Source organism: Hippopotamus amphibius, chromosome 2, assembly GCF_030028045.1.
Source record: "Hippopotamus amphibius kiboko isolate mHipAmp2 chromosome 2, mHipAmp2.hap2, whole genome shotgun sequence".
In the NCBI taxonomy this organism is placed as follows: Eukaryota; Metazoa; Chordata; class Mammalia; order Artiodactyla; family Hippopotamidae; genus Hippopotamus; species Hippopotamus amphibius.
This window is the reverse complement of record NC_080187.1, coordinates 205,776,877-205,789,677: the sequence shown is the minus strand read 5'-3', so window position 1 is coordinate 205,789,677 and position 12,801 is coordinate 205,776,877. Positions and strand designations below refer to the sequence as shown.

Sequence of the window (12,801 nt, the reverse complement as noted above, 5' to 3'; positions counted from 1 at the left end):
CCCTGGCGGTCCATTGGTAAGGACTGGGAGCTATCACCGCTGGGGCGGGAGTTCCATCCCTATTTGGAGAACTAAGATCCCGCAAGCTGCACGCCCGGCAGGAAAAAAAAAAATCCCTGTAAATAAACTCTATTAGCTTTTTCCCATTTCATAGAATTGTTTTAGTTCTGAGTTCAGACCTGAGACATTTAAAAGTCCACTTCATTTCAGGTGTCACTTCCAGGAGTGACATTATGGATTTAAGCCTGTGGTTAACTTTTAAGAAATGTTGGAATTCTCTGTTTTTTCCCGGTTTTCTTTTCTGAGCAGGCCCTTTCACCTTCACGACCTTAGCGCCCACACAAGGGGCACCCCAGGAAAGCTGCCTGGCAACGCCCACCTGGGGCGGGTACGAATCACAAATTTTTGCAAGTTGATGGACGGGTCAGCAGCGCCTAGCTCCGCCTCGGTCACCACTGGACGCTGGCGATTGGTTGCGCCTGAAAGGCGCGGAACCAATGGGAGCGGAGACCTGGGAGAGTGCGTGGAGCGCGCGGGAAAGCGAGCAATATAAACTGTGGCGGGAGATTCGTTTTCGGGGCCTTGTCCCGTGAAACATCTTCGGCTGCGGAGTCAGAAGGTTGCTATCGTCTCGTGTTCGAACATGGTGCGGACTAAAGCAGACGGTGTCCCTGGCAGTTACAGAAAAGGTGAGGCAGGCGAGCACGGTAGTAGAGGGCAGCTGGTTCTCTGGGCAGCCCCGCCGCGGGCGGGAGAAGCCTGGCCTCCCCACGGCCCTGTCCGCCAAACGGGTCCAGCCCGCCAGGAAGGAGCGGCCCGGCCCCTTTAACAAGGAGGAAGAAGTGGCGGGGACAGGGGAGGGTTATCTGCTCTTCTGGGTCGCGGGGCTCTCCTCTCCAGTAGGCTGGGCTGGAGAGTGTGGTGAGAACGCGGCTCTGAGACCCTTCGCGCCCCCTTCTGAATGCCCTCCTCTGCCTCTCTCCGCAGTGGTGGCTTCTCGAGCCCCCAGGAAGGTCCTTGGTTCTTCCACCTCTGCCACTAATTCCACGCCGCTTTCGTCGAGGAAAGGTAAAAAGCGCCCTTGCGAGATCCTGGAGGAACCCTTTCGAAAGCAGATCAGGCCTGGCACCTTAGTTCTCCTGAGCTGCGAACCCCCTGACCTGCCGTGAAATTTCTTTTCCTGCGATCCTCACCCCCGAAATTCTTCCTTGCCTTTTGATATAATGAGCGGGCATGGGTCTCTCGGCGGGCTGGGGTGGGGGTGGGGGGTGGGGGCGCATGGTAAAGAATTTGAAGCCTCGGGTTAGGGGACGGACACAGTTTCTCTTCAAACCTGTTTTTCCTTTCTACTTCACCGTTGTTATTTTTCTTATTATTGACAACTAGACTTTTTCTGGTGAGAGGCTAAGTACTTCTTTACTAGATTAAAAATTGGGATGGTTAGTTGACAGTGCTAATCACGTTTTTCTTTTAATTTCTGCATATTTTACTTTGTCCTGCCTTATTACCTTCCTTCCTTCCCTTTCCCTCTCTCTCCTTCTCTTTCTTTCTTTCTTTTTATTTTTTTTTTATTTTAAGTTTGGTATCAGTATGTGTGTTTAACTTTGCAGCTCCTGATACTGCTTTTGGGACATTAGGAGGGAAAACCATGCCAGGGAAATAGCTTCACATTGTTCCTTCTGTGCGAGGAAAAGTTGAGAAAATACCATGCCGTCTGGTGTCTCATTCCTTTTAGGAAGAAGCTGAGCAGTGTGGAAGATTAATTCCACAAGCTCTAGTTAAGAACATACAGGAAAAAGTGTATCAAACTTTAGCATGACAGTACAAAAGACTAACTCTATAGCTTCGCTTGTGGACAAAATATGAAAACTATTTTCCAGTGGTAAACGTTTTGTTAATGCTATTTTTCTAGGCTAAAGGATGAATATAATGAAGCGTTATACATTATATTATAACTGAATACAACTTTATCATGTCACATTTTAAAATTCACTTTAAAGATGGATGTAACACTATTTAATACCCTTTAGATTTGATGTTAAAATATTGAGTTTCCCTTTAAGGAATGGTGATTGTATTCTTTTTTTTTTTTTTGTCCTTTATTGGAGTATCATTGCTTTCCAGTATTGTGTTAATTTCTGCTGTACAACAAAGTAAATCAGCTATATGTATACATATATCCCCATATCCCCTCCCTCTTGAGCTTCCCTCCCACTCTTCCTATTCCACCCCTTTAGTTCTTCACAGAGCATCGAGCTGATCTCCCTTGTATTCTTAATTTTTATTTAGTTCCATCTGTTTATATTTTATAGCTGAAAATAAGTATGCAGGAGGGAATCCAGTTTGTGTGCGCCCAACTCCTAAGTGGCAAAAAGGAATCGGAGAATTCTTCAGGCTGTCCCCTAAAGATTCAGAAAAAGAGAATAGGATTCCTGAGGAGGCAGGAAGCAGTGGCTTGGGAAAAGCAAAGAGAAAGTAAGTTTTTATATCCTGGAATATAAAGAAATAGTTATATTCTTGAAAATCAAAGACAACAGAATATTGAGTAACTTTAAAATTTCTCTTTGAGCAGATAAGAAAATACAAACCAGAGGTTTTTAAAAATGTGCTAACCTCTTGTTATAAGTCACTTTCAATTTCAAACATCAATGGAAGGTATTATTTTTACTCATTTGGGTCACTCAAAGAGGATCAGTTTCCATTCAGATGATAAGTGCTACATTATTAATCATGAACTTCTGGTCTTAATTTTTTTGTCTGTTTTCTACAGTCTTTTTTTCAAAAAGCAGTTTCCATGTTGGTTTATTTAGCTTGAATTCCATTAACCCCACCTTTCAAAAAACTACTAGTTCAATCTCCACAGGAAATATATAACCAATGTAGAAAAGCTGGAAAAGATAGAAATCTCCATCACTTAGAAACAACCAAAACTAACACTATGGTGTATTTTCTTTACAGCTTCTCTGTAAATACATAAGAATACTTCCAAACAAAACAAGGTGGGGATAAAAACTCTGCACACATGCAGAGTTCATTGTGTAAACTTTTTAAGATAATTAAATCATGCTTTCAAGCTTTTTATGTCAGGAAAATGCTCGTGATAAGTGTTAAGCAAAAATTCGGGATACAAAAGTACAATCATTATTGTGTAAAAGAAATGTATCTAAATGTACCAAATCTCTGTACAAAATATACCAAATATTAATAGCGATTTCTCTGGGTAAAAACCTCTCCTCATACTCAGTGCTACCAACTTTCAACAGCAAACATATTTTTAAGAATCAGGGAAAAAAATAATACCATTGGGGGAAAAAGCAATGGAAGGCTGCTTTTTAAATAGATTTATAAGTAACAGTGTCCAGATTCTCTAAAGAATTTTGAAATTTTTGTTTCAAAAACAGATTATTTAACTAGAGGTGGGGAGTGGTGAGCATGGGTGGTGCCACGTCACTGCCATTATGAAGCCTCCTGATTTAAGACCCTGGTAGGTACCGCCCCCGCACCAGTCAGGAGCCTGTGATCCTCCAGGGCACCAAGCAGCGAGCCCTGCCCAAGGCGGAGTGATCAACATGGGCAGAGGGACGGCGGCCAGGCTCAGACTAGGGCTGCTGCTTCTGGTGCTGCTCCTACCCACGCAGATTTATTCATTCGTTCCTTTAACCAGCACAGAAGGTCCTCCGTTCGAAACCACAACGACCAGCTGTGCCTTGCAGTTAACAGCTAGTCTCCTTGTGGTCTTGCTTGCCCTTCTGCATCTGCACCGTTGAGAGACTTTGCCACGAAACATCTACAGTTTACCAACCCATATTCTAAACCCCAATCTATACGGCATCTAAAAGTCCAGTGCGGCAAGGAAAAAAAAAACAGGTCTTCATCAAATCTAATAATTCCACCCCTTATTTTATTAACACAGAAAATGTTGACTCCTAAATTGGACTAGTTTAAAGAGCATCTGAAGGATTTGACCAGATAATGAAAGCCAATATTAAATCTGCTGGAGTTTCATGTACAAGACTGGAGAGAGACAACACCGAGAATTAATGATGTGATTAAATGTAACTTAAGAAACATGGACACTTCAAACTGTACGTTGCAAATAAGAATAATTCCGTCTTCTTCTAGAGAAAAAGGATGAGCTATGGAATGGAAATTCAGTTTTCATTTTGGTTCAGGAAACGTAGAAGGTGATAAAACAATTAGGTAATATAAAAAGCTTCAGTGATTCTATTTATGATGTACACTAGAAGGAACCACTGGGTATTACTGCGAATCCTCTGTGTATTGTTTCAGCAGTCCTGGTATAGTGCTGATATACTCTGCATAAGGTTTTACATTGTTTTCACTGTTCTTTTGGGAACTTAACTCTTTTCTCTGGGGCTTTGGATTTGACATTGCATTTGCTTTCTGTAGTAACTGATATGTTCCAGGGCAATAAATGGATTGGAGTCTACTACAAATCCAAGCATAAGTAATCCCTGCATATGCACTTAAAATTTAAATAAGTATTTCGTATCACACATTCCCATCCAACAGTAGTACCAGATTTATTTATCTAGTTCAGATCACTTAACTTGATTCCAAAGATTAGAAGTGCATTGACTCCAACCAATCTTAAAATATTGCTTTTTATTTCTTCATATGTTAAATAATTTTTACAACTGAAAAATTGATCTGTTTGGAAGGTATATTTGACAAATCTTGAAACTAAGAGGTAAATATATGAAGGAGGCAAAAATAATGTGTATTAGGTATTTGGAAAGTGAAGACGAAACTTGCCTGCACTAAATTCATAACTTTTATGGTCTTTCAGTGTATGTGTGTGTGTGTGTGTAAAACTTGATGAATAAGAATAGCTGCCTGTGGAACACTTTCTACATCAGTCATTATTTTTAGATGGTTCTAGACCTAAGTGGACTTGATTCTGGAAAGGAAAACTTTACAACTGCTTTGATGTACAGAAGCCTTTTTAGAAATAGAAACTCCATGAAATCTTTGGTTCACATGTTCACCCAAAGATGCTTAGATTAAGTATGCAATATGGCCATAGTACTCTTAATAAGTTTTAAGCCAATATTTGCCATCTTTAGAAGTCTACACAGGAACAACTAGATCCAAAGATCTCAAGTTATGTGATCTAGTGTGTGAATGAACACACTCTTGCTTCATATCTGAGTGCTGTACACCTGTTTTGGATTGTACATTGTGTTTGGAATTGATTTGCATTGAACACAGCTAAATACAAATAAATGGCTCAACAGCAGTTAAAACAAAGTATTTGACCTATAAAATGATGTTTATGCATATAAAATTTTAAGACATTCAATACTGTTCATAAGGTCATTTTGTAAATTGTTATCAATTGCCTACTATCCATCTTTTGATATATTTAAAAGGAATGTCAAATTCTGGAGCAGTAACTAAATTTTATACTCTGTTGCTACATCATTATTATCATTTCTGTTTCAATAAAATCAACGAGGAAGGGGATACATTTTTGGATAGAGTTTTTTAATAGACTTGTTTTCTCCTTTAAGTCTCTTAGTTCCTTCTCATTTACTGGCACCATTCTTCCTTGTTCTTTCTCATTCTAATTTGAACAAGCTAATAGTCAATATTAGCTCTAGAATATATGACAATTCTCTTGTATTATTGGTGACTTCCATTAAGGAAACAAAATATTTGGCAATATAGCCAAATATGGCTATACCATTGATCATCATAGCAATAAAACCTATATTACAGGCTTCCTACCATATGGAGAAAGATTACACATATAGTCTCATAAAGAACTTTGATCCACAGTATAATAAAATATGTGACATAAAACTAGGTGATAGAGGTTATATTATTACTTTTGGCCTCTTAGGTTTGTTTTTGTTTATGAGAGTTGCAGTTATCCCTTTATTTATAGTAAATCAATAGATTGGCTTTTTTCCCCCCAGTTTTATTGAGACATAATTGACATACAGCACTATATGAGTTTAAGGTGTAATGATTTGACTTAGGTACATTGTGAAATGATTACCACAATAGGTTTAGTGAACATCTATCTCATATTGATATGTTAAAGAAATAGAAAAAACTTTTTTCCTTGCGATAGGAGCTCTTTCAATAGACTTACTATTGATAGTAAATAGAAAACTATCAGCATTTTAGAAGGAATTTTGTTATAAACTCCCTATTCTTAATCTGGAATATGGCTATCTTCCATGGCTTTATTTTTATCTATTTTTTAAACACTACCTTTTCTTTTTTCTTTTTTCTTTTTTTTTGGCTGCTTTGGGTCTTCGTCGCTGCATGCAGGCTTTCTCTAGTTGCGGGGAGTGGGAGCTACTGTTTCTTGCAGTGTGCGGGCTTCTCATTGCGGTGGCTTCTCTTGTTGCAGAGCATGGGCTCTAGGTACACGGGCTTTAGTAGTTGCGGCATGTGGGCTCAGTAGTTTTGGCTCGCGGTCTCTAGAGCGCAGGCTCAGCAGTTGTGGTGCACACGCTTAGTTGTTCTGTGGCATGCGGGATCTTCCTGGAGCAGGGATCAAACCCATGTCCCCTGCATTGACAGGTGGATTCTTAACCACTGCGCCACCAGGGAAGTCCCTCCTATGGCTTGATTATCCTTACAAAGGCAGGGTAAACTCCCATCAGTTGCATGGGGGTGAATCAGAATCAAGAAAAACTATCTTCTTAAAACCTTGAACAGAACTATGATATTTAAAGTAAATTAAATCAGGTCCTTGAAAAAAAGAATTTTGGGTTATGATAGTGTTCATTCACTAATTTAATTTCCAGGAAAATACAATGAAGGCCTCTCGGTAATATAATAGTAGATGAGTCAATGATAATCTTATTCTAAGTCACAATATCCTTGTATTAGCTTCCTTCTTTCACTCTTTAGCTCTATGACCATTCAGGCTCACTGGATCTAATTTGAAAACTGTTTTTTGTTGTTGTTGTTTGTTTGTTTTGTAAGCTCTTTATTAGAATATAATTGCTTTACACTCTTGTACCAGTTTTTGAGGTATACCAAAGTGAATCAGCTGTATTTATACATGTATCCCCATATCCCCTTCCTCCTGCGACTCCCTCCCAGCCTCCCTGTCCTGGCCCTCTAAAGCATCACCCATCATCGAGTTGATCTCCCTTTGTTATACAGCAACTTCCCACTAGCTATCTATTTTACATTTGGTAGTGTATATATGTCTAGGCTACTCTCTGACTTCATCCCAGCTTCCCCTTTGCCCCCCTCCCCGCCCCGCAACCCCATGTCCTCAAGTCCATTCTCTACATCTGCATCTTTATTCTTGCCCTGTCACTGGGTTCATCAGTACCTTTTTTAAAATTCCATATGAGTTAGTATACGGTATTTGTTCTCTTTCTGGCTTACTTCGCTCTGTATGACAGTCTCTAGGTCTATCCACCTCATTACATGTAGCTCCATTTCATTCCTTTTTATGACTGAGTAATATTCCATTGTATATATATGCCACATCTTCTCTATCCATTCATTTGTTGATGGGCATTTAGGTTGCTTCCATGTCCTGGCTATTGTAAATAGCACTGCAATGAACATTGCGGTACACGTTTCTTTTTGGATTATGGTTTTCTCTGGGTATATGCCCAGTAGTCATATGGTAGTTCTATTTGTAGTTTTTTAAGGAACCTCCAAACTGGAAAACTAACTGTTTTAGAATAGATCTCACAAATCTTTATCAGCTCTAAAAAATTCTGATTTATGATTAAGTTTTTCATTGACTTTCTCTATAAAAAGTATAATCAGTACAAAATGGCTTTGGGATAATATAAATTATTTTTCAAAAGCTATGATAACCACATGCCAACTTAACACAATTTTAGGTTTTTCTAATTAGATAATATATTCATATAGTTCCAAAAGATATACAGTCATATATGTCAACTTGCTGTTTTCTCTGCTCGAGTGGATTGATTAACTTTTCTTTGCTTTTTATTATCAGAGTTCTTGCTGAAGGATTGTACTCCTCATTGATCCACTTAACATGTTGAAGATGCTATAGAAATAGAGATTCCCTCTTTAATAAAAATGGCAACATATCCTAAAGGAGAAAGTGATTTGGCAAATTAACAGGCAAATAGAGTATTAAAAATTTTGTCACTCTAGTATTTGGAATCTGTAGGAGTTTGTCAATTAATGGAGTTTAATTTTCTCCCATTTCTAGTCACTTGACCAGACCCACCACACTGTTAATGTTCCTGATTTATATGTTTTTAAAAACTATGTTTTGTTTTTTAAACATTTGACTCAGGTGACTATTGAAGTTTTCTCTTCTTTCCACAGAGCATGTCCTTTGCCACTTGATGATACAGATGACGAAAAAGAATAGAACTTTCTTATTCATCCTTTACTGATGTCTCCTGTTTACTCTGGTATTCTGGGATGTAAATTTGCATAAATGTATTTGTTCCAATTATCTTTGTTGAATAGGCATTTAATTTAAAAGAATGAGGCTTACACTTAGTCACTCAAAAGCAAGTAGTTATGATATCGGAAAGTTTATAAGATTAATTATGGTTACTTAGCTTAGTATTCAATATAATGTAGTATTTGGTTTCTTTTACCTGTCATTAAGCTTGTTCTTGCTAAACTTATTGCATGGTGTTCTAAGTATGAATCTGCTGTATTTGAGATTTGCTTAGATCTTTGTACTGTTGCCATTTTTATTGGCATTTAATAATTGGAATGATGCCATATTTTTGTTCCTTTTATTTGCTTTAAAAAGCAGAGGTAGGGACTTCCTAGGTGGCGCAGTGGTTAAGAATCCACCTGCCAATGCAGGGGACATGGGTTCAATCCCTTCCCCAGGAAGATCCCACATGCCACGGAGCAACTAAGCCCGTGTGCCACAACCATTGAGCCTGTGCTCTAGAGCCATAAGGCACAACTATTGAGCCCACGTGCTGCAACTACTGAAGCCTATGCACCTAGAGCCCGCAACAAGAGAGGCCACCACAATGAGAAGCCCGTGCACCACAATGAAGAGCAGCCCCAGCTCGCCACAACTAGGGAAAGCCTGTGTGCAGCAATGAGGACCCAACACAACCAATAAAAATAAATAAATAAATAAATTTATTAAAAAAAAAAAGCAGAGGTAGATTTTTGCACATTAAAAAAGTCAGTATTAATTAAACTGGACCCATACCGTTTTTAAAAAAGGGGGCCAAAGATGCAATGTTGAAAAAACTTAGATGGCTGTCTACCTTCTTCATAGAAAAATTTAAGGGCAGTTTGGTCCTAAGGATTTAAAGAATTGATACAGCTTCTAAAAACAACAAAGAGATAAAATACTAGCATAGAATCAGGCAGGAAAATTCCATAGACTACATTAAAAGAGAGGAATTTTCCTAGAGTATGCATTTGGTTTAGTGTCATAAAATAGTACCCTTTGGGTCTATACTTTTAAAGTTAGAAATCAATAAAACATGAAAGGCAAATCATGCCACAAACCCAGAACTGTGTCTGAAGTCCTTAGAGCTACTATTATATTTTTCAAGATAAGCAGGGGTGTAATTGAAGAGGTGGGTGTGATAGTACTTAGTAACTGATACTCCAGCTTCATCATCAGGCTTTTTGCTCACTGATATCCTGTTGTCAAAATTAACCATGTCTAACAGTCATGCTTTTCTGAAGTTTGTTTTTAATAAATGAGTAATCATTGTCACAAGACTATCCATATGTGTGCTTTCTAAGATTATATCCTACTAGGTATTTCTGTTTTATTCCTTCCAAATGCAAATCACCATACTGACCTGATTTTATCAAGTTCCAAAATAAGTCCTTATGACTTATTTTATTTTTTGATTACTTTTTTGCTTTGTCTTTTAGAGGCGGTTATCAAACATGTTACTAAATTGAGACCAGAGTTTTTATCCTAAGTACTTCCTTGATAATTAGGCTTTTGATGATATGAAACCTGATTTACTATTTTTCATTGATGGAGAGAGAAACTTTATGGTGGTGTGTCAAATGAAGTCTAATTTTGATATGTAATTGTTTCCAAAAAATTTGACCAAAAGAACCTACAGTCTTTTCAAATACAGTCCTTTCAGAATATACAATATTTGGTGGCGTCTAACTTTATTAGGCAAAGGTCCCATGTAATCTGTTTCCTTGTCAAAACTTTTTTAAAATGTAGATTATCAATTTAGCCTCTTCCAAACATAAGAGAAGTACAGACTCCCTGTTTACATTGAAACTTAAAAAATAAAATTTATACATTAAAAAGATAAAGTTAGTTTTAATTTTTGCACCCTTCTTCACAAAGTTAGTCTGGTTTTCCTTTTTGAATGGATTTTTCAAATGTTAGTTTTAAGTTCCTGAGCAAACAATGATTAAAGCTACTTTTATGAAATTTATGAATCCTAATAGAATTTATGAGGATCATATGAATTTTGTGTTTACATTGTTTCACAAAGGAAGATAATACTATAGTGAAAATTATAAAGTGTGCTCAGAGTTATTCATGAGACGACAAATACTATTTTTCTAAAAAGCAGAAAATAAAGCCTAAACTAACTGAACTTTTCCTATGTTTATATACAATATACACTGTTTACAAATCTCACTGTACTTAGAATTCTTCATAACTCACTTTTGGAAATATTGAAGATTCAGCTGGACCTTGGTCCAACCAACATTGTTAAAATGGTTCCTTTTACCTTTGAGGATAGCCTACGGAGTTGGGAAAGATCATCACTGAATCAACATTGGGAGGATTGTTAGACGCTACCTTGTTCAACCCAAGCCAGCTATAGCTTTTCATTAGGTGGACTATTTTAGCCGACAACCCTAATTGAAAATGCTATGAGTTAAAAATTTGATTTTTTTCCTTAACTCCCCTCCTCCTCTTCTTGGTTCTGTCCTTGAAATAACATAGAACAAGTTACTCCTTCCACATGACAACCTTCAAGTATTTAAAGATAGCTATTACCTCTTTAGCCTTCTTTTCCTAAGGCTAAACATTATGTTGTTTATGTCACGTGTATCCTAAGTGAGTTTCTCTTAGTCCTTTGTATAAGGGACCATGCCTTGTGTGTTGTATATTGCTTAGGCAGATAAACAGTAAATCTGGCTATGTTTCTTCTAACTGATCCCAAGTATTTATTAATTTTGGTATCTTTTATGTTTGTCTATTTTGTATTTGAAGATGCCAATGGAACTCTAAGAATATTTGAATTTTTAAGTATTAATTATTGATTAACAAAGTATTGGGTTTCCCCAAAATAAACATTAAATAACCTAATTCTTTCTTAAATGATTACAAAGGACAATTAAAAATAACAAAACGCTTTTAAGAGATTGAGAAAAAAGTCTAGAGGTCCTATATTGATCTGAAGGATGAAGGTACTATATTGACCTTGAAGGCTGAGATCTAGCATGGGTTTGGGAGCACTGTCTTAATTATGGTTCATATTAAGAATATGGACTCCTGGGGACTTCCCTGGTGGTCCAGTGGTTAAGACTCCACACTTCCAATGCAGGGAGCGTGGGTTCGATCCTGGTCGGAAAACTAAGATCCCACATACTGCGTGGTGCAGCCGAAGTAAACAAATAGATAAAATTTTTTAAATAAAATAAAAAGTTGACTTGGGTAATAATTTAAAAAAGAAAGTATGGATTCCTGTCACACTGCTCACAAAATCCTAAAAGTGTAGTTAAACCCACATAGCTAGTTTTAGGTGTGGATTGTACCATATACATATTTATTTATTTATTTATTTATTTATTTGAATTTGTAAACATTTATCAATGTTTTAGGTTGATTTACATACAATAAAATGTATATGTTTTCAGTGTACAAGTTTTCATAAATGTATACACCTGTGCTATACATCTTTAGAGGTCTCAGAGTAATGAGTATGTTGAAAATGATGGAATTATAGAAGTCCTGTGATCATTTAGGAGTCAGGCCAGGTATTCATACACATACAAAAGTGACTGAATAATAATTAAAAAAAAAACAGTAGGAGGAGAGGATCTAAATGAATGCTGTTATATGCTACTGTAAGTAATATTTCTTCAGACAATAGGAAAAATGAATGATGCATAGGAATTTGCATTTTCGTATTGGCTTAAACTACCACATTTGATCTTATCATTACCCAATAAAACATTCTTTCTATAGAACAGATTTACTGCATTCATGTTTTTCATTTTTTAAAGAAAACACAGTCCACCATAGTTTTAGGTAAGTTGTTGCTCATTGGGCTCACAATTTTATCTTTTTCCTTTTCTTTTTTAAAAATATTGCCGCAACCGGGGACTACTCTTCCTTGCGGTGAGTGGTCTTCTCATTGCAGTGGCCTCTCTTGTAGAGCACAGGCTCTAGGCCTGCGGGCTCAGTAGTTGTGGCACACGGGCTTTGTTGCCCTGTGGCGCGTGGAATCTTCCTGGACCAGGGATCAAACCCGTGTCCCCTGCCTTGGCAGGCAGATTCTTAACCACTGTGCCACGAGGGAAGTCCCTTTATTTAGTTTTCTAATTAAAATTTTTAAAATATTTAAACCTGTTGGCAATTGAGATACTGATCTCTATTTTGTCATGGTAACAGATTTATCACTTGTCAATTACAGCCAGGTTTTTTTAAAAAAATCAATTAATAACTGGATGTGCTCGGATTCCAATTGAATTTTGTGTGTGTATACTCCCATATGTATGCATGTCCATGGCAAGGGTCAAAATGTTTTAGACTTCTTTAACAATCTGCTACTGACATTTGAACCTGAAGTGATTTCGTAAAGGTTTTGCTGAACTGACTCTCTCAGTGAATCA

The 12,801-nt window shown here is 37.4% G+C and overlaps 1 protein-coding gene across 3 annotated transcripts; it reads left to right on the top strand.

Annotated features, from left to right (window-relative positions):
• Positions 1–545: 545 nt before the first annotated feature.
• PCLAF (PCNA clamp associated factor) lies at positions 546–12,119 on the top strand. Of its 3 annotated transcripts, none has more exons than XM_057725208.1 (4): positions 546–689; positions 988–1,068; positions 2,313–2,475; positions 8,311–12,119. In XM_057725208.1, exons 1-4 carry the CDS (start codon positions 644–646, stop codon positions 8,354–8,356), a joined length of 336 nt encoding a protein of 111 aa, XP_057581191.1. In that variant the 5' UTR covers positions 546–643; the 3' UTR covers positions 8,357–12,119. The 3 variants fall into 3 exon arrangements, with proteins under 3 accessions (XP_057581191.1, XP_057581192.1, XP_057581193.1); XM_057725209.1 differs by lacking the exon at positions 8,311–12,119 and adding an exon at positions 3,914–8,288; XM_057725210.1 differs by lacking the exon at positions 2,313–2,475.
• Positions 12,120–12,801: the final 682 nt, after the last annotated feature.